The sequence below is a fragment of the Salvelinus fontinalis genome, chromosome 17 (genome assembly GCF_029448725.1).
Source record: "Salvelinus fontinalis isolate EN_2023a chromosome 17, ASM2944872v1, whole genome shotgun sequence".
Classification (NCBI taxonomy): domain Eukaryota; kingdom Metazoa; phylum Chordata; class Actinopteri; order Salmoniformes; family Salmonidae; genus Salvelinus; species Salvelinus fontinalis.
The window spans coordinates 5,970,550-5,997,060 of NC_074681.1; the positions used below are offsets into that span (position 1 = coordinate 5,970,550).

General features: G+C 47.3%; 1 protein-coding gene across 1 annotated transcript in view; it reads right to left on the minus strand.

The window, feature by feature from the left end:
* LOC129814522 (piezo-type mechanosensitive ion channel component 2-like) overlaps window positions 1–26,511 on the minus strand; it is a 160,752-nt gene that overhangs the window by 36,070 nt on the left and 98,171 nt on the right. Inside the window, exons 8-15 of the mRNA XM_055867708.1 lie at window positions 25,410–25,623; window positions 18,234–18,399; window positions 16,439–16,561; window positions 15,006–15,041; window positions 14,711–14,840; window positions 12,787–12,965; window positions 3,950–4,180; window positions 2,999–3,122 (exon numbers count right to left, since the gene is read on the minus strand). Coding sequence (XP_055723683.1) covers window positions 2,999–3,122; window positions 3,950–4,180; window positions 12,787–12,965; window positions 14,711–14,840; window positions 15,006–15,041; window positions 16,439–16,561; window positions 18,234–18,399; window positions 25,410–25,623 — 1,203 coding nt within the window. The remainder of the gene's footprint in view (window positions 1–2,998; window positions 3,123–3,949; window positions 4,181–12,786; window positions 12,966–14,710; window positions 14,841–15,005; window positions 15,042–16,438; window positions 16,562–18,233; window positions 18,400–25,409; window positions 25,624–26,511) is intronic.

A 26,511-nucleotide genomic window follows, 5' to 3' on the forward strand; every position in this document is an offset into this window, starting at 1 on the left:
GCCTTGGCAGGAACTAATGGGGATCCATAATAAACCCCAGGAAGAGTAGCTGCTGCCTTGGCAGGAACTAATGAGGATCCATAATAAACCCCAGGAAGAGTAGCTGCTGCCTTGGCAGGAACTAATGGGGATCCATAATAAACCCCAGGAAGAGTAGCTGCTGCCTTGGCAGGAACTAATGGGGATCCATAATAAACCCCAGGAAGAGTAGCTGCTGCCTTGGCAGGAACTAATGAGGATCCATAATAAACCCCAGGAAGAGTAGCTGCTGCCTTGGCAGGAACTAATGGGGATCCATAATAAACCCCAGGAAGAGTAGCTGCTGCCTTGGCAGGAACTAATGGGGATCCATAATAAACCCCCAGGAAGAGTAGCTGCTGCCTTGGCAGGAACTAATGGGGATCCATAATAAACCCCAGGAAGAGTAGCTGCTGTCTTGGCAGGAACTAATGGGGATCCATAATAAACCCCAGGAAGAGAAGCTGCTGCCTTGACAGGAACTAATGGGGATCCATAATAAACCCCAGGAAGAGTAGCCGCTGGCTTGGCAGGAACTAATGGGGATCCATAATAAACCCCAGGAAGAGTAGCTGCTGCCTTGGCAGGAACTAGTCGGGATCCATAATAAACTGCAGGAAGAGTAGCTGCTGCCTTGGCAGGAACTAATGGGGATCCATAATAAACCCCAGGAAGAGTAGCTGCTGCCTTGGCAGGAACTAATGAGGATCCATAATAAACCCCAGGAAGAGTAGCTGCTGCCTTGGCAGGAACTAATGGGGATCCATAATAAACCCCAGGAAGAGTAGCTGCTGCCTTGGCAGGAACTAATGGGGATCCATAATAAACCCCAGGAAGAGTAGCTGCTGCCTTGGCAGGAACTAATGGGGATCCATAATAAACCCCAGGAAGAGTAGCTGCTGTCTTGGCAGGAACTAATGGGGATCCATAATAAACCCCAGGAAGAGAAGCTGCTGCCTTGACAGGAACTAATGGGGATCCATAATAAACCCCAGGAAGAGTAGCCGCTGGCTTGGCAGGAACTAATGGGGATCCATAATAAACCCCAGGAAGAGTAGCTGCTGCCTTGGCAGGAACTAGTCGGGATCCATAATAAACTGCAGGAAGAGTAGCTGCTGCCTTGGCAGGAACTAATGGGGATCCATAATAAACCCCAGGAAGAGTAGCTGCTGCCTTGGCAGGAACTAATGAGGATCCATAATAAACCCCAGGAAGAGTAGCTGCTGCCTTGGCAGGAACTAATGGGGATCCATAATAAACCCCAGGAAGAGTAGCTGCTGCCTTGGCAGGAACTAATGGGGATCCATAATAAACCCCAGGAAGAGTAGCTGCTGCCTTGGCAGGAACTAATGAGGATCCATAATAAACCCCAGGAAGAGTAGCTGCTGCCTTGGCAGGAACTAATGGGGATCCATAATAAACCCCAGGAAGAGTAGCTGCTGCCTTGGCAGGAACTAATGGGGATCCATAATAAACCCCAGGAAGAGTAGCTGCTGCCTTGGCAGGAACTAATGGGGATCCATAATAAACCCCAGGAAGAGTAGCTGCTGCCTTGGCAGGAACTAATGGGGATCCATAATAAACCACAGGAAGAGTAGCTGCTGCCTTGGCAGGAACTAATGGGGATCCATAATAAACCCCCAGGAAGAGTAGCTGCTGCCTTGGCAGGAACTAATGGGGATCCATAATAAACCCCAGGAAGAGTAGCTGCTGTCTTGGCAGGAACTAATGGGGATCCATAATAAACCCCAGGAAGAGAAGCTGCTGCCTTGACAGGAACTAATGGGGATCCATAATAAACCCCAGGAAGAGTAGCCGCTGGCTTGGCAGGAACTAATGGGGATCCATAATAAACCCCAGGAAGAGTAGCTGCTGCCTTGGCAGGAACTAGTCGGGATCCATAATAAACTGCAGGAAGAGTAGCTGCTGCCTTGGCAGGAACTAATGGGGATCCATAATAAACCCCAGGAAGAGTAGCTGCTGCCTTGGCAGGAACTAATGAGGATCCATAATAAACCCCAGGAAGAGTAGCTGCTGCCTTGGCAGGAACTAATGGGGATCCATAATAAACCCCAGGAAGAGTAGCTGCTGCCTTGGCAGGAACTAATGGGGATCCATAATAAACCCCAGGAAGAGTAGCTGCTGCCTTGGCAGGAACTAATGAGGATCCATAATAAACCCCAGGAAGAGTAGCTGCTGCCTTGGCAGGAACTAATGGGGATCCATAATAAACCCCAGGAAGAGTAGCTGCTGCCTTGGCAGGAACTAATGGGGATCCATAATAAACCCCCAGGAAGAGTAGCTGCTGCCTTGGCAGGAACTAATGGGGATCCATAATAAACCCCAGGAAGAGTAGCTGCTGTCTTGGCAGGAACTAATGGGGATCCATAATAAACCCCAGGAAGAGAAGCTGCTGCCTTGACAGGAACTAATGGGGATCCATAATAAACCCCAGGAAGAGTAGCCGCTGGCTTGGCAGGAACTAATGGGGATCCATAATAAACCCCAGGAAGAGTAGCTGCTGCCTTGGCAGGAACTAGTCGGGATCCATAATAAACTGCAGGAAGAGTAGCTGCTGCCTTGGCAGGAACTAATGGGGATCCATAATAAACCCCAGGAAGAGTAGCTGCTGCCTTGGCAGGAACTAATGAGGATCCATAATAAACCCCAGGAAGAGTAGCTGCTGCCTTGGCAGGAACTAATGGGGATCCATAATAAACCCCAGGAAGAGTAGCTGCTGCCTTGGCAGGAACTAATGGGGATCCATAATAAACCCCAGGAAGAGTAGCTGCTGCCTTGGCAGGAACTAATGAGGATCCATAATAAACCCCAGGAAGAGTAGCTGCTGCCTTGGCAGGAACTAATGGGGATCCATAATAAACCCCAGGAAGAGTAGCTGCTGCCTTGGCAGGAACTAATGGGGATCAACACAAATACAAAGCATCGTGTATTATTGAGCAGCTGTGATATTATCTCTGACCCTTCTTCTTGGGTTGGTTATCCACATGTACGTCAGTGAGTACAGCATCCTCCTCTCTCTGCTTGTCCTTTCTCTCCGTCAGAGTCTGTCTCAGAAGCAGCCAGAAGCTCAACAGACACAGGACCTAGAGACAAACAACACAACTCCTTTAATGTAAGTCACAAACCTAAGACAAAAAAAACCACTAGGCTACCTTCCACCCCTACACTCTAACCACTAGGCTACCTTCCACCCCTACACTCTAACCACTAGTCTACCTTCCACCCCTACACTCTAACCACTAGGCTACCTTCCGTCCCTACACTCTAACCACTAGGCTACCTTCCGTCCCTACACTCTAACCACTAGGCTACCTTCCGTCCCTACACTCTAACCACTAGTCTACCTTCCGTCCCTACACTCTAACCACTAGTCTACCTTCCACCCCTACACTCTAACCACTAGGCTACCTTCCGTCCCTACATTCTAACCACTAGGATACCTGCCGCCCCTACACTCTAACCACTAGGCTACCTTCCACCCCTACACTCTAACCACTAGGCTACCTTCCGTCCCTACACTCTAACCACTAGGCTACCTTCCGTCCCTACACTCTAACCACTAGGCTACCTTCCGTCCCTACACTCTAACCACTAGTCTACCTTCCGTCCCTACACTCTAACCACTAGGCTACCTTCCGTCCCTACACTCTAACCACTAGTCTACCTTCCACCCCTACACTCTAACCACTAGGCTACCTTCCGTCCCTACACTCTAACCACTAGGCTACCTTCCACCCATACACTCTAACCACTAGGCTACCTTCCACCCCTAATGACGAATTGTCTTTCACAAGTGACCCGGTCATAAACGGCAACAGTTGCAGTACTTTCGCATACTCAGCAGTTCCACAATAAACAAGTCCTCAAAACAGTGACAGAACAGTTCCTTCTTCCAGTTCCATTGAATTACCTTGGATCCCAGTTCACTGAAAGGCACGTCCTTCTTGAGGAAGAGTCCAGGTACGGGCTCCAGCAGCTCAAAGCTCCAGATGTACTGCAGCACAATGAGCAGGTTCCCATAGAGCACCATGAAGGGAGAGGTTAGCATGGTGTACCGACGACGATCCCTCACCATCCACAACATACACGACCACATCAGGAACACAAACGTCAGCCAGCTAACATACGTGATGCTCCACGCCTGGGGAGGGAGAGAGAGAGAGAGAGAGAGATGGGGAGGGAGAGAGAGAGGGAGAGAGAGAGGGAGAGGTAGAGAGGGGGGAGAGAGGTAGAGAGAGGGGGGGAGCAAATGCCACAAAACCTCAGAGTCTACAATTCCTCAAAAAAACATAGGTAGGCCTAGTATGATCACGATCACAAAAACAGTTTATTGTAAGTTAGGCTATACAAAGTTGATTTACTGTTTAACAGATAATGTTTTGAGAAAAATGAGGCAAGCGAATAAAAATATAATATATGAACAAATGTTATTAATTTATTTGTAAACAACCTTAGTACATCACCTAGTGACCTTACCAAGAGGTTTTAGTGTTTTAATGATTTGTAAAATCCTAGTGAACTTACCAAGAGGTTTTAGTGTTTTAATGGTTTTGGAATTTTTGGTTTTGGACAGGGACCAGTCCTGGTCAGGGTACCCCTCCTAAGGCTCCCGAGTGGTGCAGCGGTCTAAGGCACCGCATCTCACTACAAGAGGCATCACTACAGTCCCTGGTTCAAATGCAGGCTGTACTACATCCTGCCGTGATAGGGAGTATCATAGGGAGGCGCCCAAGGCTGTCCGGGTTTGGCAGGGGCAGGCAGTCAACGTAAATAAGAATTTGTTCTTAACTGACTTGCCTAGTTAAATGAATGCTAAATGAAAACATTTTTAATTAAATGAACTACACTGGTGTCAGAAGTGGGATAGCACCATTGAAATCCCGGCTGAGTTTTAGGCAGAGGTATCTCGAGATTAAAACTTCTTAAGGGTAGGGGGCACTATTTTCACGTCCGGATGAAAAGTGTGCCCAAAATAAACTGCCTGCTACTCAGGCCCAGAAGCTAGGATATGCATATTATTAGTAGATTTGGATAGAAAACCCTCTGAGTTTCTAAAACTGTTTGAATGATGTCTGTGAGAATAACATAACTTATTTGGCAGGTGAAACCCCAAGGACAAACCATCCAGGATTTTTGTTGTTGAGGTCACTCTCGTTTCAATAGTTTTCTATGGGGATCTAGATTTCTTAGGCACTTGCTTGCAGTTCCTATCGCTTCCACTAGATGTCAATAGTCTTTAGAAATTGGTTGATGTTTTTCCTTTGAGAAATGAAGAAGTAGGGCAGTTCAGAACGAGGGTCGAGTGAAGTGTACTGTTTGTTAGAGGCGCGTGACCTGAAAGCTCGCTCCACTTTGTTTTTATCCGCTATTGAACGCAGTTTATCCCGTCGTTAAATTTTATCGATTATTTACGTTAAAAAATACCTAAAGTTAGATTAGGAAAGTTGTTTGAAATGTTTGGACCAAGTTTACAGGTAACTTATAAGATACTTTCTAGTCATGTGGCGCGAGTTGGAACCGGTGTATTTTCAGAATCAAACGCGCCAAATAAATTGACATTTTGGGGATATAACGACAGAATTAATCTAACAAAATGACCATTTGTGATGTTTAATGGACATATTGGAGTGCCAACAGAAGAAGATCTTCAAAGATAAGGCATGAATTATGTTATTTCTGACTTGTGTGTCGCGCCTGGCGGGTTGAATTCTGATTGTCTGTGTTTGTTTGATGGGGCGCTATCCTCAGATAATAGCATGGTGTGCTTTCGCCATAAAGCCTTTTTGAAATCTGACACTGTGGCTGGATTAACAAGAAGTTCATTTTAAACCGGTGTATAACACTTGTATGATTTATTCATTATTATTATGAGTATTTCTGTTTTTGAATTTGGCGCGCTACTATTTCACTGGGTGTTGTCAAATCAATCCCGTTAACGGGATTGGCGCGCGAAGGGATTCATAGATTAAGATCATTTTATTGGTCAACACAACGTCCAACCGAAATTTTACTTCCGCTTTTAACCCAACCCCTCCGAAAAGACACACATACGTCATTTTGTATAATTGATATGCTAACTGAAATATATAACAGTCTACTGGGGTAATCAGGTCTATTATTACTCTCACAAGGTGTCACGACTTCAATCGAGGCAGGCTCTCCTTCCCGTTCGGGTGGCGCTCGGCGGTCGTCGTCACCGGCCTACTAGCTGCCACTGACTCTTTTTCCTCCCCCTCCTTGTGTGTTTATTTGTATCACCTGGTTTGAGGTAATTGGCAATTAGTGTGGCTTTATTAGTCAGCCAGCCTGTATGCTTCTTTGTGCGGGATTGTTCGTCTGTTGCTGTGGATTTCGGGAGTGGTTTATTGTATTGTGTACTGGGTTTGTCTCCCGTGTTTGTAGACAGGTGTTTATGACACCCAGTAAGTCCGTGTTGGACATTTTGGTTTGCCGGTTGGGCATTAAAGATCACCGCATTGAAGCTCTGCTGTTCCTGCGTCTGATTTCACACCCCCCCGACACCCAGGTCGTTACAGAATCCCGCACCATTCAAAATGGAGTCAGCAGGAGCAGCAGCCAACCCTCTCCCATCGATGGAGGAACGGGTTCTCCACCACACCACTGTCCTCCATCGGATCGGATCAGCCATGGACCAAATGATGGAGAGAATGGAGCGATGGGAGAGGAGTGGGCTCCTCTCTCCACCTTCGGCTCCCCCCCCCCCAGGACTCTCCATCCCCCGGCTCCAGCGCGCTCCGTCTTACGCTCCCGAGGGATTATGATGGAACAGCGGCAGGTTGTCAGGGGTTCTTACTCCAACTGGAGCTATACCTGGCCACTGTTCGCCCCATTCCCTCGGGAGCGGAGAGGGTGAGTGTCCTCGTCTCCTGCCTAACGGGTCGTGCTCTGGAGTGGGCCAACGCAGTCTGGAATGGCCCGGACTCCGCGAAGGAGCACTACCCGGAGTTTACCCGTCGTTTTCGTGCCGTGTTTGACCACCCCACAGACGGCCGAGCGGCGGGTGAGAGACTATTTCATCTCAGGAAGGAGAAGAGGAGCGCACAGGATTTCGCACTGGAGTTCCGGACCTTGGCCGCGGGATCCGGGTGGAACGACAGGGCCCTTATTGACCACTACCGGTGTAGTCTCCGGGAGGACGTCCGCAGGGAGCTAGCGTGTCGGGACATCACGCTTTCTCTAAATGAACTTATTGACATGTCCATCCGACTGGATACTCTGCTGGCTGCCCGCGGGCGTTCGGAGAGGGTCCTGTGCGTTCCACCACCCAGCGCCCCGGCTCCCATCCCGATGGAGTTGGGAGGGGCCGCGCCTAGGGGTACCGGAGGAGGAGGCCCCCCCTGCACCAGCTGTGGTCGGAGAGGACACACGTTCGACCGGTGCTGGGGGGATCTGTCTGGGAGTCGAGATGTCAGGCGGAACGCTTCTCGATCACCCCAGGTGAGTCAGCACCAAACTCACTCAGAACCCCCTGTTGGTCACATGTTTGTCTCAATTTTTTTCCTTTATTTTTTCCCCTCTTCCCAGCATAGGGCACTAGTCGATTCAGGTGCAGCTGGGAACTTTATGGATCGCGGACTCGCCCGAGAGTTGGGCGTTCCGCTTGTGCCGATAGATTCTCCCTTTCCCGTTCACTCCCTAGATAGCCGGCCATTAGGGTCAGGGGTGGTCAGGGAGGCCACAGTTCCCCTGGACATGGTGACGCAGGGGAATCATAGGGAACGTATCAGTCTCTTTATTATTGATTCGCCTGCGTTTCCAGTGGTGCTGGGTATTCCCTGGTTGGCCCGGCACAATCCCAATATTTCGTGGAGACAGGGGGTTCTCCAGGGGTGGTCAGAGGAGTGTTCTGGAAGGTGTCTGGGAGTTTCCATTGGTGCCACGTCGGTGGAAAGTCCAGACCAGGGTTCCACGGTGCGCATTCCCCCCGAGTATGCCGATTTGGCAATCGCTTTCTGTAAAAAGAAAGCGACGAAATTACCACCACATCGACCGGGTAGGGATTGTGCGATAGATCTCCAGGTTAACGCTGCGCTTCCCAAGAGTCACGTGTACCCTTTGTCCCAAGAGGAGACGTTGGCTATGGAGACATATGTCGCGGAGTCTCTGGGACAGGGGTACATTCGGCCCTCCATCTCACCCGTCTCCTCGAGTTTCTTTTTTGTGAAGAAAAAGGAGGGAGGTTTGCGTCCGTGTATTGATTATAGAGGTCTAAATGCCATCACAGTGGAGTTTAGTTACCCACTACCTCTCATCGCTTCGGCGGTGGAATCATTTCACGGAGCGCAGTTCTTTACAAAACTGGACCTCAGGAGCGCGTACAGTCTGGTGCGTATTCGGAAAGGAGACGAGTGGAAAACCGCATTTAGTACCACATCGGGCCACTATGAGTACTGCGTCATGCCGTATGGGTTAAAGAATGCTCCAGCCGTTTTCCAATCCTTTGTAGACGACATTCTCAGGGACCTCCACGTGCAGGGGGTAGTTGTGTATATCGATGACATTCTGATCTACTCAACTACTCACGCCGCGCATGTATCTCTGGTGCGCAAAGTGCTTGGCAGACTGCTGGAGCATGACCTATACGTCAAGGCTGAGAAGTGTGTGTTCTCCAAACAAGCCGTCTCCTTCCTGGGTTATCGCATTTCCACCTCGGGGGTGGTGGTGGAGAGTGACCGCATAAAGGCCGTGCGTAATTGGCCGACTCCAACCACGGTGAAGGAGGTGCAGCGGTTTTTGGGTTTTGGGTTTTGCCAACTACTACCGGAGATTTATCCGGGGTTTTGGCCAGGTAGCGGCTCCCATTACCTCACTGCTAAAGGGGGGCCCGGTGCGGTTGCGGTGGTCAGCGGCGGCGGACGGAGCTTTCAACAGGTTGAAGGCTCTGTTCACGGATGCTCCCGTGTTGGCGCATCCGGATCCCTCTTTAGCATTCATAGTGGAGGTGGACGCGTCCGAGGCTGGGGTGGGTGCCGTGCTATCACAGCGCTCGGGTACGCCACCAAAACTCCGCCCCTGCGCTTTCTTCTCTAGTAAGCTCAGTGCAGCGGAGCGTAACTATGATGTGGGGGATCGGGAGTTGTTAGCGGTGGTCAGGGCTTTGAAGGTGTGGAGACACTGGCTTGAGGGGGCTAAGCACCCCTTTCTCATCTGGACCGACCACCAGAATCTGGACTATATTCGGGCAGCTCGGAGACTGAACCCACGTCAGGCAAGGTGGGCCATGTTTTTCACCCGGTTTCGGTTCACGTTGTCCTATAGACCCGGCTCCCAAAACGTAAAGGCTGACGCATTGTCCCGCCTTTACGACACGGAGGATAGGACCACCGAACCCACTCCCATCATCCCCGCCTCGAGGCTGATAGCGCCAGTGGTATGGGAGGTGGACTCGGACATCGAGCGGGCGCTACGGGCGGAACCCGCGCCTCCTCAGTGTCCGGCGGGCCGTAAGTACGTACCGCTTGGTGTTCGGGACCGACTGATTCGGTGGGCTCATGTCCTACCCTCCTCGGGTCACCCTGGGGTGACGAGGACAGTGGGGAGCCTTCGGGGGAGGTATTGGTGGCCTACCTTAGCTCGGGACGTTAGGGTTTATGTCTCCTCCTGTTCGGTATGCGCTCAGAGTAAGGCTCCTAGGCACCTTCCTAGAGGGAAGTTGCAACCCCTCCCCGTTCCACAACGACCATGGTCTCATCTGTCCGTAGACTTCCTGACCGATCTCCCCCCTTCTCAGGGAAACACTACGGTTCTGGTCATTGTGGATCGGTCCTGCCGTCTCCTCCCGTTTCCCGGTATCCCTACTGCCCTACAGACTGCGGAGGCCTTATTCACTCAGGACATCGTTTCTGATCGGGGCCCCCAATTCACGTCCCGAGTATGGAGGGCGTTCATGGAGCGTCTGGGGGTCACGGTCAGCTTGACTTCCGGTTTTCACCCCGAGAGTAATGGGCAGGTGGAAAGAGTTAACCAGGAGGTGGGTAGGTTTCTGCGGTCGTATTGCCAGGACCGGCCAGGGGAGTGGGCGAGATACATTCCCTGGGCCGAGATGGCCCAGAACTCACTACGCCACTCCTCTACTAATGTGTCCCCCTTTCAGTGTGTGTTGGGGTACCAGCCGGTCCTGGCACCATGGCATCCGAGCCAGACCGAGGCTCCTGCGGTGGAGGAGTGGGTACAGCGCTCCAAAGAGACCTGGAGGGCCGTCCAGGAGTCCCTCCAACAAGCTACTACTAGGCAGAAGAGGAGCGCTGACCGCCACCGCAGTGAGGCCCCCGTGTTTGTACCGGGGGAAAGGGTCTGGCTCTCGACCCGAAACCTAACCCTCCGCTTGCCCTGCCGGAAGCTGAGGCCGCAGTGTGTAGGGCCCTTCAAAGTCCTGAGGAGAATAAACGAGGTGTGTTATCGATTAAAACTCCCTTCCTATTATCGTATTAACCCCTCGTTTCATGTGTCTCTCCTCAGGCCGGTGGTAGCTGGTCCCCTGCAGGACGGTGAGGTGCCGGAGGTCCCTCCCCCCCCTCTGGACTTTGAGGGGTCCCCGGCGTACACGATACGGGCCATTCTGAACTCGAGACGCCGGGTGAGGGGCATGCAGTACCTCGTGGACTGGGAGGGGTACGGTCCGGAGGAGAGGTGCTGGGTACCGGTGGAGGACATCTTGGATCCATCTATGTTAAGGGATTTCCATCGCCTCCATCCGGATCGCCCTGCGCCTCGTCCTCCGGGTCGACCTCGAGGCCGGTGTCGGCGCGCTGCGGGAGCCGCGCGTCAGAGGGGGGGTACTGTCACGACTTCAACCGAGGCAGGCTCTCCTTCCCGTTCGGGTGGCGCTCGGCGGTCGTCGTCACCGGCCTACTAGCTGCCGGTGACGTGTTTATTTGTATCACCTGGTTTGAGGTAATTGGCAATTAGTGTGGCTTTATTAGTCAGCCAGCCTGTATGCTTCTTTGTGCGGGATTGTTCGTCTGTTGCTGTGGATTTCGGGAGTGGTTTATTGTATTGTGTACTGGGTTTGTCTCCCGTGTTTGTAGACAGGTGTTTATGACACAAGTAAGTCCGTGTTGGACATTTTGGTTTGCCGGTTGGGCATTAAAGATCACCGCATTGAAGCTCTGCTGTTCCTGCGTCTGATTTCACACCCCCCCGACACCCAGGTCGTTACACAAGGTGCTTTTCAGCTTCTAGTCAACTTGAATTTACATTTAACAGATCTTTTTAGACAGCTGAAGCAAGCACAACACATTATCTTCAGGAAATGTACCGTTTCTTAGTTTAGTCATATTTATCTACCTTAGAAAGTGTTGTCTTCAGGCTGACTAGCATCTATTGAGTTAAAATATCCCATACATTGGATCCCAAATTAAACTGTAAATATCTACAAAACAAGTTTCGCAGCAACATAATCCAAAAAAGAAGGCTAAAGCTAATCATTTCTTTCCTAAAATTACAGTTCGTGATTCACAAATAACTTTTTTTAATTCACACGATTCGATTAAACCGCAATTGAACTCAATTCCAACTTCTACAATGAGGAAGTGAATAGTTTGTTTCGTATATAATAATCGTTCATGATTCATTCGAATGAAATTAATCGTTAAAAAAAACTAATTGGGGAAGAAGCATTTGTTTAACAGTAAATCAACTTTGTCAGACGACATACAGTATGCTTTCTTTAGCCTTGACGTGAGCACAGTCACCGGATGGACCACAGTCACCAGATGGACCACAGTCACCAGAGGGACCAGAGTCACCAAAGTCACCACAGTCACCACAGTCACCAGAGGGACCACAGTCACCCGAGGGACCACAGTCACCCGAGGGACCACAGTCACCGGATGGACCACAGTCACCAGATGGACCACAGTCACCAGAGGGACCACAGTCACCACAGTCACCACAGTCACCAGAGGGACCACAGTCACCCGAGGGACCACAGTCACCCGAGGGACCACAGTCACCGGATGGACCACAGTCACCAGATGGACCACAGTCACCAGAGGGACCACAGTCACCACAGTCACCACAGTCACCAGAGGGACCACAGTCACCGGATGGACCACAGTCACCCGAGGGACCACAGTCACCGGATGGACCACAGTCACCAGATGGACCACAGTCACCAGAGGGACCACAGTCACCACAGTCACCAGAGGGACCACAGTCACCGGATGGACCACAGTCACCAGATGGACCACAGTCACCAGAGGGACCACAGTCACCCGAGGGACCACAGTCACCCGAGGGACCACAGTCACCAGAGGGACCACAGTCACCCGAGGGACCACAGTCACCAGAGGGACCACAGTCACCAGAGGGACCACAGTCACCAGAGGGACCCCAGTCACCAGGGGGACCACAATCACCAGAGGGACCAGAGGGACCACAGTCACCCGAGGGACCAGTCACCAGAGGGATCACAGTCACCAGAGGGACCAGAGGGACCACAGTCACCCGAGGGACCAGTCACCAGAGGGATCACAGTCACCAGAGGGACCAGAGGGACCACAGTCACCCGAGGGACCACAGTCACCAGAGGGACCACAGTCACCAGAGGGACTAGAGGGACCAGAGGGACCCGAGGGACCACAGTCACCCGAGGGACCACAGTCACCAGAGGGACCACAGTCACCAGAGGGACCACAGTCACCAGAGGGATCAGAGAGACTAGAGAGACCAGAGGGACCAGAGAGACCACAGTCACCAGAGGAACCAGTCACTGTGTTTCCTCACCATCATGGCTATGAGAGCACAGATATAGCTCTGCTTCATAATGAACCTGAACACTGTTACAACAGCATTCACTCTGCCCTCCTCCTCCTCCTCCTGTTCCGCCTCCTCCTCCTCCTCCTTCCCAGCAGCCTCTCCTCCCACGGTTGGACTGACATCAAACACACTTCCATTCTTCTTCTCTGTTTTAGATAAAGATATAAAGATACCAGATATGTTATTTAGTACATCTACAGTACAGAAGGTATAGAGAGAAATAATGATGGCGTCTTTTTGTAGTCACAGGACATCTACAGTACATACAGAAGGTATAGAGAGAAATAATGATGGCGTCTTTTTGTAGTCACAGGACATCTACAGTACATACAGAAGGTACAGAGAGAAATAGTGATGGCGTCTTTTTGTAGTCACAGGACATATACAGTACATACAGAAGGTACAGAGAGAAATAGTGATGGCGTCTTTTTGTAGTCACAGGACATCTACAGTACATACAGAAGGTATAGAGAGAAATAGTGATGGAGTCTTTTTGTAGTCACAGGCTTAAATCTGATACAATTTGTTCTGTAAGATCATCTTCATCAAGCTAATGTCCCTTTCTGTGAATTTTGAAGCATTTGTGATATCAAAATAAGCACATAAAGCGCATAACGTCTTCATAATTCACGAATTAGAGAGGTAGAGAGACTGTAGAATCAAAACGTATAATATCTCCTGAGCCTGTGTTAACCTCAGACCTTATTTATCCCAAAAAAAACATTCATTTCCCCATTCATTTCCCCCATTAATTTCCCCCATTAATTTCCCCCATTCATTTCCCCATTCATTTCCCCGTTCATTTCCCCATTCATTTACCCCATTCATTTACCCCATTCATTTCCCCGTTCATTTCCCCATTCATTTCCCCCATTCATTTCCCTCATTCATTTCCCCATTCATTTCCCCCATTCATTTCCCCCATTAATTTCCCCATTAATTTCCTCATTTATTTCCCCATTCACTTCCTCATTCACTTCCTCATTCATTTACCCATTCATTTACCCATTCATTTCCCCATTCATTTCCCCATTCATTTCCCCCATTCATTTCCCCATTCATTTTCCCCATTCATTCCCCCATTCATTTCCCCCATTCATTTCCTCATTTATTTCCCCATTCATTTCCTCATTCACTTCCTCATTAATTTACCCATTCATTTGCCCATTCATTTACCCATTCATTTCCCCATTCATTTCCCCATTCATTTCCCCATTCATTTCCCCATTCATTTACCCCATTCATTTCCCCATTCATTTCCCCATTCATTTCCCCATTCATTTCCCCATTCATTTCCCCATTCATTTCCTCATTCATTTACCCATTCATTTTCCCATTCATTTACCCCATAGAAATGGGCTGAACAAGAAGTTTCAGCTCCGGTTTTTAGGACTACAAACTGGAGAGCTATTTAGGGACGCTTCCCAAACGTCTCTCTATTCCGGATATAGTGCACTACTTTAGTGCACTACTTCTGACCAGGGCCCTATGGAGTGTCATAAGGAATAACGATATAGTGCACTACTTTAGTGCACTACTTTTGACCAGGGCCCTATGGAGTGTCATAAGGAATAACGATATAGTGCACTACTTTAGTGCACTACTTCTGACCAGGGCCCTATGGAGTGTCATAAGGAATAACGATATAGTGCACTACTTTAGTGCACTACTTTTGACCAGGGCCCTATGGAGTGTCATAAGGAATAACGATATAGTGCACTACTTTAGTGCACTACTTCTGACCAGGGCCCTATGGAGTGTCATAAGGAATAACGATATAGTGCACTACTTTAGTGCACTACTTTTGACCAGGGTCCAGTTCACTAAATTTCAAGCAGAAATTGCGAGCAGAAACGTTTGCCCAGTGTGTGTACAGTACAATAAAACTCACCTGTAATGTTATTGGTTTGATCCATTTTATACTGTGGGGTGGAGTACAGGTCCTGACCGACCGGTCTATTCTCCACCGTGTTCAGGGTGGAGATGTCACAAGACGTCCCGTTGGACTTTGCAGCCAACCCCTGTGGAACAACACAACAACAATATGGGTTACGGCCCAGAGGGGTTTCCTAGTCATTTGTTTTCAAGTGCTGCGTAGTAAGTTACAGTGCAGAACATGTAGCCGTTGAGTCAAAGGGATAAGATATGCATATTTGTGCTACAGTACAGTCTAGTACGGTACCTACCTCAGATGTACTGTAGCCATCCTGTGTAGAAAGCAGCTAGAACAAGGAAAAAGAAAACAGGCAAGGAGAGGTAGAGAGAGATAGAGAGAGAGGCAGAGAGAGGAAGAGAGAGGCAAAGAGAGACAGAGAGAGGTAGAGAGAGACATAGAGAGGTAGCGAGAGAGAGAGAGGTAGAGAGAGAGGTAGAGAGAGAGAGGCAGAGAGAGGCAGAGAGAGACATAGAGAGGTAGAGAGAGACAGAGAGAGAGAGAGAGGTAGAGAGAGGTAGAGAGAGGTAGAGAGAGACAGAGAGAGGTAGGGAGAGGAAGAGAGAGGCAGAGAGAGGTAGAAAGAGAGGTAGAGAGAGAGGTAGAGAGAGAGGTATAGAGAGGCAAAGAGAGGCAGAGAGAGGTAGAGAGAGAGGTAGAGAGAGAGAGGCAGAGAGAGGCAGAGAGAGGTAGAGAGAGGAAGAGAGAAGTAGAGAGAGGAAGAGAGAGGTAGAGAGAGGTAGAGAGAGGCAAAGAGAGGCAGAGAGAGGTAGAGAGAGGTAGAGAGAGGTAGAGAGAGACAGAGAGAGGTAGCGAGAGAGAGAGAGGTAGCGAGAGAGGTAGAGAAAGATAGAGAGAGGAAGAGAGAGACAGAGAGAGACAGAGAGAGGTAGAGAGAGACAGAGAGAGGTAGAGAGAGAGAGAGAGAGAGAGGTAGAGAGAGGAAGAGAGAGGAAGAGAGGGGCAGAGAGAGACAGAGAGAGGTAGAGAGAGGAAGAGAGAGGTAGAGAGAGGAAGAGAGAGATAGAGAGAGGCAGAGAGAGGTAGAGAGAGGAAGAGAGAGGTAGAAAGAGGAAGAGAGAGGTAGAAAGAGGAAGAGAGAGGTAGAGAGAGGAAGAGAGAGGAAGAGAGAGGTAGAGAGAGGAAGAGAGAGGTAGAGAGAGGAAGAGAGCGGAAGAGAGAGGAAGAGAGAGGTAGAGAGAGGTAGAGAGAGGTAGAGAGAGGTAAAGAGAAGGAGAGTGCATGGCCCTCCAGCTACGTGGTCAATGGAATGACATTGCTGATCTAAGGATTCCTGTTTTATCTTTCAACCAATAATCAATAGTTTATAAAGCATCAAAAATACCCCGAGGTGAATGTACCCCCGAGGTCAGTTAAGGTCATGGAGTGTTATACGTTATATAATCTGTGCCTTTTATTGCTGAACTACACTTCACAATCTACCCGATAATCAATGGTTTATAATGCATTAATAAAGTGTGTATTCATTCTGAAATAAAGCAATGTCAGAGGTTTTATAATGGTTCTCCTAAGTTTCTCCTCTGTCCATTGGTGAGCCGTCCACCACAGCTTGTCCTTTTTATACGTATCGCTGAACTTTCTTCCACAATGATCAATATGTTCTACTGCATTAACACACCAGGTGAGATAAAGAGAAAAGGCGTTATACGAGTCAGGATCTCATACGTTTCTCTCCTCCGTGCGTTGGTTTGCTTTCCACCACAGCTGTCTCCTCTTGTCCGCAGAGTTCCCGTTCCCAACCACCTCCTCCTCTTCCTCTCCGTCCTCTCCCTCCTCTTCTTCATCCTCCTGTTGAAAATAAAGGATTTGGTCTGATTGACAAGTTGAAATATAACATCCACAGTCTGTTTGATGTGACTACCATCATCAAGTTCTACCAGCAGTACAGTACAGAACCTACAGGACAGAACCTACAAGACAGAACCTACTACCCAGAACCTACTGTACAGAACCTACAGTACATAACCTACAGGACAGAACCTACAGTACAGGACCTACAGTACAGGACCTACAGTACAGAACCTACAGTACAGAACCTACAGGACAGAACCTACAGTACAGAACCTACAGGACAGAACCTACAGTACAGAACCTACAGTACAGAACCTACTACCCAGAACCTACTGTACAGAACCTACAGTACATAACCTACAGGACAGAACCTACAGTACAGGACCTACAGTACAGGACCTACAGTACAGAACCTACAGTACAGAACCTACAGGACAGAACCTACAGGACAGAACCTACAGTACAGAACCTACAGGACAGAACCTACAGGTTCCTGGAGCCAGAGGCGTATAAAAGATACCAGGGTGGTACCTACCTCTATAGGTTCCTGGAGCCAGAGACGTATGAGAGATACCAGGGTGTTACCTACCTCTATAGGTTCCTGGAGCCAGAGACGTATGAGAGATACCAGGGTGTTACCTACCTCTATAGGTTCCTGGAGCCAGAGACGTATGAGAGATACCAGGGTGTTACCTACCTCTATAGGTTCCTGGAGCCAGAGACGTATGAGAGATACCAGGGTGTTACCTACCTCTATAGGTTCCTGGAGCCAGAGACGTATGAGAGATACCAGGGTGTTACCTACCTCTATAGGTTCCTGGAGCCAGAGGCGTATGAGAGTGGCCAGGGTGTTACCTACCTCTATGGGTTCCTGGAGCCAGAGACGTATGAGAGATACCAGGGTGTTACCTACCTCTATAGGTTCCTGGAGCCAGAGACGTATGAGAGATACCAGGGTGTTACCTACCTCTATAGGTTCCTGGAGCCAGAGACGTATGAGAGATACCAGGGTGTTACCTACCTCTATAGGTTCCTGGAGCCAGAGGCGTATGAGAGATACCAGGGTGTTACCTACCTCTATGGGTTCCTGGAGCCAGAGGCGTATGAGAGATACCAGGGTGTTACCTACCTCTATAGGTTCCTGGAGCCAGAGACGTATGAGAGATACCAGGGTGTTACCTACCTCTATAGGTTCCTGGAGCCAGAGGCGTATGAGAGTGGCCAGGGTGTTACCTACCTCTATGGGTTCCTGGAGCCAGAGGCGTATGAGAGATACCAGGGTGTTACCTACCTCTATAGGTTCCTGGAGCCAGAGACGTATGAGAGATACCAGGGTGTTACCTACCTCTATAGGTTCCTGGAGCCAGAGACGTATGAGAGATACCAGGGTGTTACCTACCTCTATGGGTTCCTGGAGCCAGAGACGTATGAGAGATACCAGGGTGTTACCTACCTCTATGGGTTCCTGGAGCCAGAGACGTATGAGAGATACCAGGGTGTTACCTACCTCTATAGGTTCCTGGAGCCAGAGGCGTATGAGAGATACCAGGGTGTTACCTACCTCTATAGGTTCCTGGAGCCAGAGGCGTATGAGAGTGGCCAGGGTGTTACCTACCTCTATAGGTTCCTGGAGCCAGAGGCGTATGAGAGATACCAGGGTGTTACCTACCTCTATAGGTTCCTGGAGCCAGAGGCGTATGAGAGTGGCCAGGGTGTAGTACAGCAGCAGCAGCATAATGGGGTTAACAAAGTGGTGCCAGGCCAGCTCAGGGTTAACTATCATCCTCCATGTAGAGGAGCAGTCCGTCTGGATGAGGGATGAGATGCCGAACAGACTGGAGAAGAGAGAGAGAGAAAGAGAAAGAGAAAGAGAGAGAGAGAGAGAGAGAGAGAGAGAGAGAGAGAGAGAGAGAGAGAGAGAGAGAGAGAGAGAGAGAGAGAGAGAGAGAGAGAGAGAGAGAGAGAGAGAGAGAGAGAGAGAGAGAGAGAGAGAGAGAGAGAGAGAGAGAGAGAGAGAGAGAGAGAGAGAGAGAGAGAGAGAGAGAGAGAGAGAGAGAGAGAGAGAGAGAGAGAGAGAGAGAGACAGAGACAATATTGGACCAGGACTCTATCGACAAATAGATGTAATCTCATTGAGTTCTATAGCATCTAGATCAAAGTTAGATACAGTCGTACAATATACTGACTGTATTTATACAGTTTACATACAGTTTTTAAGTAAAAATAAATGAATAAACACAAGTGGTATACGGCAGGCCTATATTGACTGCACACCGCAGTATATTTAGTGCAAGGACTTTACATGTAAATGTCGTTAAGACTACAAGATTACAAGGAACCAGAGCAAACAGATGTTTTGTTTATATATACATCAGTCTCAAGATAAAAGTTATATTGTTTAAAGCATTGTAGATCTATTTTGTTGGCCAGACTTTTTCCAATAGGAGTTAAATTGGTCTGAATTGATCTGCCGGTGCATCAGCCAATAATAACTAACCAGCAGAATATTATATTATTACTGGTAAGAGACCTTGAGTTCTCCAAGACACAATATTGATCTCAGACCTTACAGTCAAAGCCAAGAGGAGAGAAGGTGCCGACTAGGATTTAACACCGGTACCATGAACCCTGTGACTGTCTCGGGAAAACTCTTCGAAATGGAATGTTTCGATTCAGATGAACACAAAATACAATTGCACATTGTCCAAGTTGTGACATGGAAGCCGTAGTGGTTGAAAGATAAAACGGGAATCCTTAGATCAGCAATGTCATTTCATTGACCACGTAGCTGGAGGGCCATGCACTTTCTTTTACTTCCTACAAAGTCGCCTTGAATTCAAAAAAGCACACGCGGCATAATTGACACCGCCGGACTGCACATGTGACCCGAGTGCAGTTAATAAACCCTACAGGAAACAGGAAATAAAAGAACGTGTCATTTTGACTCTTCTAGACAGTCACAAATTTGATAGGCCTAAGCACAAGTCACTACATAGGCATCTCTATCCACAGACGTGAAGTCTGTTAACAATTCAGAGAGGCATGAGGGAAAGTTCTATCTCCTTCTGTCCGCCTAAAACTATTTCCCTATCCAGTCTGAATCCCACTGAAACCTGACTCCCATCTCCCATGGATCAATCCTGACTCCCGTCTCCCATGGATCAATCCTGACTCCCGTCTCGCATGGATCAATCCTGACTCCCGTCTCGCATGGAACAATCCTGACTCCCGTCTCGCATGGATCAATCCTGACTCCCGTCTCGCATGGAACAATCCTGACTTTATTCTGTAATCCATAGGTTGCATTATCAAAGCACGTCACTAGTCTATGCATGTCAAAATACCTCTATAACATGTCCTCCGCTTATCTGTGCTGTCTCCTACTGCTGTCAATATGAGAGCATCTCTGTGTTGTCTCATACTGCCCATATGAGAGCGTCGGTAGAGAATGTGTGAACAACAAACAGTATGAGAGTAGATATTTTATAAAACAGTTGGTCCGAGTTAAGATACCTCGATAGTAAAACCCTCGAGAGTCTAAGCAGGGAGGGTTTGTACTAAACTAACATATGGGATTGTTTTAAAATGGTCATACCAAGGATCATTTAGCTACAATATTTGATTAGGAGTTTTTTTAACCCCTTAAGGTATCGATTCGTTTTTTAAAAACTGGTACCCAGCTACCTTCAGACTAGTCTTGTGAGGCTTGTGGGCGTCCTACTGAGAGACTCACCTTTCCACTGACGGTTCAAACACTACTGAAATTACAGAAGTTGGCAGATCAGATATACTGACTTTAAAAGTGTCCCGAGACGCTGGTGGGGTTACAGAGCAAAACGGAGAGCACCACTGTGTTCGTGAGAGTCTCATCTTTCATAATAGAGGTCATATTTTGTGGGGCCAAACCGTTCAGACGCTACAGACGTTTTTCTTTTTTTTTTGTAGGAAGACCAATTTTCGGGATGTCTCACGGTCTGACAAACACCGCTTTGGCTCTGTCACCTTTCACCTTTCACCTTTCACCTCAGAAGTGGAAGTGCGACTTCAGCAGACGAGGTGGATTGAGACACATTCGATGCGAGAAAAAGATATCAGATGGGGATATTTTTGATGGGGATATTTTTCATTATGCTGATTCGATTTCCCGCGGTCCCGCAGACATTGACTCTAGAGGGGTTAAACCTATTCCCACTCTTCATCGCCCCGTTATTCATGAGCTGATTTGCTATCTGTTTAATCATCAACTCGAGTTAGCCAAATGTAGGAAATATTATGTATTTTTGTTGAAGGAGGTTATCTAGCAAGCTTAGCAACTTTGGTAATTTGACTGGCGTTGTAAAGTTTGTATTATTCTATGGTTGGAGTGCGCCCTGAGAGTGCTCTGTGTCCAGATAGCCTACTGCTAAAATGCACATGTGCATGTTAGTCATTTAGCAGATGCTATTATCCAGAACGACTTACAGTCGAGTGCATTCATCATTCATCGAGGAACACGGTAACATGAACGGCCTGTTTTGCATATTCATAACAATGTCATTGGAGATCAAATGACTGTTACTTTATCGTTACTAAATACATTTGCTCTGAAAAACGTTACATATTTTGTTGCAGACAAGCCGACAAGGTGGCACAGAGCCCCTCATATTTGGGGAGAACCCTGGCGTATCTTGGTTTTAAACACTTTAAATGGACACTTCCAATTTTTTCAGCATTTCCCAGAACTCTCTGGTTAAATATGAATTATTCCCAGGTATTGAAACTTATATTTCACGAATACATCATCCTTGGTGCAGACAGGAGCTTTATGTAAATGCAGGGGTCATACACAGTCAGACTCCGTTTCCTTTCACCTGCCCAGTTCTGTTACGTCAACGCAGATGAAGGACAGGAGACAAGGAGATGAAGTCAGAGTATTGAGATGCAGCTCCTGTGGAATATGAGTTACCCGCCGGTTATACCGCCTCACCACCTCCATGCTACTTCCTGCAGCTGGTAATAGCAGGTCACATGACCTGAGTGTCACACTCCCTTCCTCCCCCTTTCTCCCTGAAGTGTGCACACGTTCTCTCCCCCCCCTCCTTCAAACGATATAAAAACAATGTGATTGGTGTTTAACTAAGCATTCATATCCCTTCACACCAATCCGTCTTTTTAAACCCATTAAGTGTTCACTCCAGGGAGTCGTGGGAAGGAATCAGAGAAAGGGGATTGGTCTATTGTGGTGTAGGGTTGAAAATATCCCCTAGGACACTGTTTCCTCCACACTAATGGTTAGGGTAAGGATTTTTGGGGAGGTAAAGTTGATCCTAGATCTGTAGCTAGGGGGCATTTCAATCCCCAGATTGGTCTATTGTAAGCTGAGGAGGCAGGAAGCGATGTGGAAGCTAAGTCTGTCACCACCCTCACTCAGCACCGCCACACAGCTAGCCAGGCAGCAAGGCCAGGCCTCTGTCAACACACACAATTAGGACTCCCACAGGAGCCGGAGATGTTAGCCTATTGTATCACGGGGACCCGAACAACACTATACCAGACCTGGGTTCAAATATTATTCATAACAATTTGAAAATCTTTATATGGGCTTGATTCAGCTTAGCTTGCGCAATATGGAACCAATAGAATTGTCAGGAAATTCCAAACCACGCCCATATAGTACTCCAGGAAGACTAGAGTAAACGTAATAGGGTTTGAAAGATTTCAAATAGTAGTTGAACCCAGGACTGCACAGCACTTATTTAGGGAGTGGGTGAGTTTCCCTGGTAGGCTAGGACACGGAGGGCTGGGTGTACTGTAGTGTACTGTACTGTAGTGTAGTGTAGTGTACTGTACTGTAGTGTAGTGTACTGTACTGTAGTGTAGTGTAGTGTACTGTAGTGTACTGTACTGTACTGTACTGTAGTGTAGTGTAGTGTAGTGTACTGTAGTGTAGTGTAGTGTAGTGTAGTGTACTGTACTGTAGTGTAGTGTAGTGTAGTGCACTGTACTGTACTGTACTGTAGTGTAGTGTAGTGTAGTGTAGTGTAGTGTAGTGTAGTGTAGTGTACTGTAGTGTAGGGTAGTGTAGTGTAGTGTAGTGTACTGTACTGTACTGTAGTGTAGTGTAGTGTACTGTAGTGTAGTGTACTGTAGTGTAGTGTAGTGTAGTGTAGTGTACTGTAGTGTACTGTACTGTAGTGTAGTGTAGTGTAGTGTACTGTAGTGTAGTGTAGTGTACTGTAGTGTACTGTAGTGTACTGTACTGTAGTGCAGTGTAGTGCAGTGTAGTGTAGTGTACTGTAGTGTACTGTACTGTAGTGTACTGTACTGTACTGTAGTGTAGTGCAGTGTAGTGTAGTGTACTGTACTGTAGTGTAGTGTACTGTAGTGTACTGTAGTGTAGTGTAGTGTACTGTAGTGTAGTGTAGTGTAGTGTACTGTAGTGTAGTGTAGTGTACTGTAGTGTAGTGTAGTGCAGTGTACTGTAGTGTACTGTAGTGTAGTGTAGTGTAGTGTAGTGTAGTGTAGTGTAGTGTAGTGTAGTGTACTGTAGTGTAGTGTAGTGTACTGTAGTGTAGTGTAGTGCAGTGTAGTGTACTGTAGTGTAGGAAACTATACTGTGGAAGAGGACATACTGCACCTAATTCCCCATATACTGTAGTACACTACTGCTTAGTTGTGCACTATACAGGGAATAGGGTGCCATTCTGACACAGCCATAGGTACTAGGACTCTGTTATCAGCTCATTGGGGCCAAGGTTTTTAACGCATCACTCACGCTAGATGACATCAGGGAGACTGACATATCTCAGAGGCTGTCGAAAGTCAACGAGATTAACATAACAGAAAGATGAACTGTTTAAAATGAACATTAGAAGTGGCTTTTTATCCGTTGACTAATTACTAGATGCTTCGTTAAAATACTTTACGACAAAGTGAGAAATTAAATTGAGCTGTATGCGTCTTTACGTCGTTCAAATCATTAAAATCCAGACGGAAAATATTTACACTGTCATTTAGTAAGTTCACCATCCTGCGATTCTCACCGTTAAACATTGCGCGGTGTTTCAACACAACGGCTCTTTATGTCATCGTTTGATCAAAGTGCTGTGATGTGAAAGTCTATCGCAACAACAAATACTAATTTCACTCTAATCTGTTACACAGCTAGAACAGCCGTTATTAAAGGTGATCTTATGTGGATGAAAGCAAGTCAGTTCAATGAGTTTGTCTTTCAGAAGGCAGCTTCTCAATACACAAAGCTCATCCTCTCCCTCCTTGTGCAAAGTGAAAGGAAGGAAATGGAGGACCATCAAGGTGATAGTCGCTATATAAGGTGATGCTAATGTTATACAAGGTGAAACTCGCTATATAAGGTGATGCTAATGGTATACAAGGTGATGCTAATGGTATACAAGGTGATGCTAATGGTATACAAGGTGACAGTTGCTATATAAGGTGATGCTAATGATATACAAGGTGACAGTTGCTATATAAGGTGATGCTAATGGTATACAAGGTGACAGTTGCTGTATAAGGTGTTGCTAATGGTATACAATGTGATGCTAATGGTATACAAGGTGACAGTTGCTATATAAGGTGATGCTAATGGTATACAAGGTGACAGTTGCTATATAAGGTGATGCTAATGGTATACAAGGTGAAACTCGCTCGATAAGGTGATGCTAATGGTATACAAGGTGACAGTTGCTATATAAGGTGATGCTAATGGTATACAAGGTGACAGTTGCTATATAAGGTGATGCTAATGGTATACAAGGTGAAACTCGCTATATAAGGTGATGCTAATGGTATACAAGGTGAAACTCGCTATATAAGGTGATGCTAATGGTATACAAGGTGAAACTCGCTAGATAAGGTGATGCTAATTGTATACAAGGTGACAGTTGCTATATAAGGTGATGCTAATGGTATACAAGGTGACAGTTGCTATATAAGGTGATGCTAATGGTATACAAGGTGAAACTCGCTATATAAGGTGATGCTAATGGTATACAAGGTGACAATCACTATATAAGGTGATGCTAATGGTATACAAGGTGATAGTCGCTATATAAGGTGATGCTAATCGCATACAAGGTGACAGTTGCTATATAAGGTGATGCTAATGCTATAGATAGCCATAATAGCATTGGACGTGACACACTGCTGTAATGTAAGGCCAGCAAACTAAAGACATTAGAATCAATACTCTCCAGAAACACCAAGGCTATCTTGCCAGGGACACAGTGGCAAGGGCAACACTGCTAAAATACATTGTCTAAATAAGTAGTTAAGTTATAATAGCAGCGAGGACAACACTGATGAGTAGCTTCTGCATGGCGCAGACTGGGTGGGAGTTTACTATATTGCTAACACGGATCCAATTGTTTCACATGTAAAGGGGGGTTAAGGGTCGATTAGGAATTCAACCTTACCACTTATCCGCAACCTTCCACATAAACAACTAATGGTCTCCCTATCCCCTCCCTCCTCATACATAAATTATAAAGACAACGTATGTTACCGCCAGGAAGTATTGAGGAACAAGAACACACTAGGTTTATAAGCCTGGGAGATTTCTACAAGTGGATTTTGGCTTCTGCTTGGATGTGGCGATACTGTATATATTTAGTAAAAATGGTGAAAGTTCATATTCACTATGAAATTGTAGATTTACTGAATACACACAGTTATCTGGAGTTGAGCTGTATAGTAAACACCTAGCAGCCACAGTAGCCAGGGGAACTAAATATATGTTATCAAAAGACAGACAGACAGACAGACAGACAGACAGACAGACAGACAGACAGACAGACAGACAGACAGACAGACAGACAGACAGACAGACAGACAGACAGTATCTGACCTGATGTAGCTGTCCTCTGGAGGGATGCTCTCTTGGAAGAACTGGAACTGGTAGAGGTAGAGGACGACCAGGTGTCCAGCGCTGAATATGGCCATGAGGACACACATACAGCTGAAGATGAGAGTGTCAAAGGTGCGGCAGAACGACCACCACGTACACAGGAACAGGAACACGAAGAAATAGACTGCCGACGTCAGGGAAGGCAGCGTGATACCTGGCGGAAACAGTGCAATAAGCATACCGATACATATAGATAGATGCAAACGGATACACGGATATTTAAAGATCTATAGGTAGACAAAGAACTAGGCTGCAGATGTCAGCGAGATCACTATTACACCTCGTGGACACAGAAACACTTAGATATCAACCAATTAGAGAAGCAGATGTATATATACAGTGGGGCAAAAAAGTATTTAGTCAGCCACCAATTGTGCAAGTTCTCCCACTTAAAAAGATCAGAGAGGCCTGTAATTTTCATCATAGGTACACTTCAACTATGACAGACAAAATGAGAGAAAAAAATCCAGAAAATCACATTGTAGGATTTTTAATGAATTTATTTGCAAATTATGGTGGAAAATAAGTATTTGGTCAATAACAAAAGTTTATCTCAATACTTTGTTATATACCCTTTGTTGGCAATGACAGAGGTCAAACGTTTTCTGTAAGTCTTCACAAGATTTTCACACACTGTTGCTGGTATTTTGGCCCATTCCTCCATGCAGATCTCCTCTAGAGCAGTGATGTTTTGGGGCTGTTGCTGGGCAACACGGACTTTCAACTCCCTCCAAAGATTTTCTATGGGGTTGAGATCTGGAGACTGGCTAGGCCACTCCAGGACCTTGAAATGCTTCTTACGAAGCCACTCCTTCGTTGCCCGGGCGGTGTGTTTGGGATCATTGTCATGCTGAAAGACCCAGCCACGTTTCATCTTCAATGCCCTTGCTGATGGAAGGAGGTTTTCACTCAAAATCTCACGATACATGGCCCCATTCATTCTTTCCTTTACACGGATCAGTCGTCCTGGTCCCTTTGCAGAAAAACAGCCCCAAAGCATGATGTTTCCACCCCCATGCTTCACAGTAGGTATGGTGTTCTT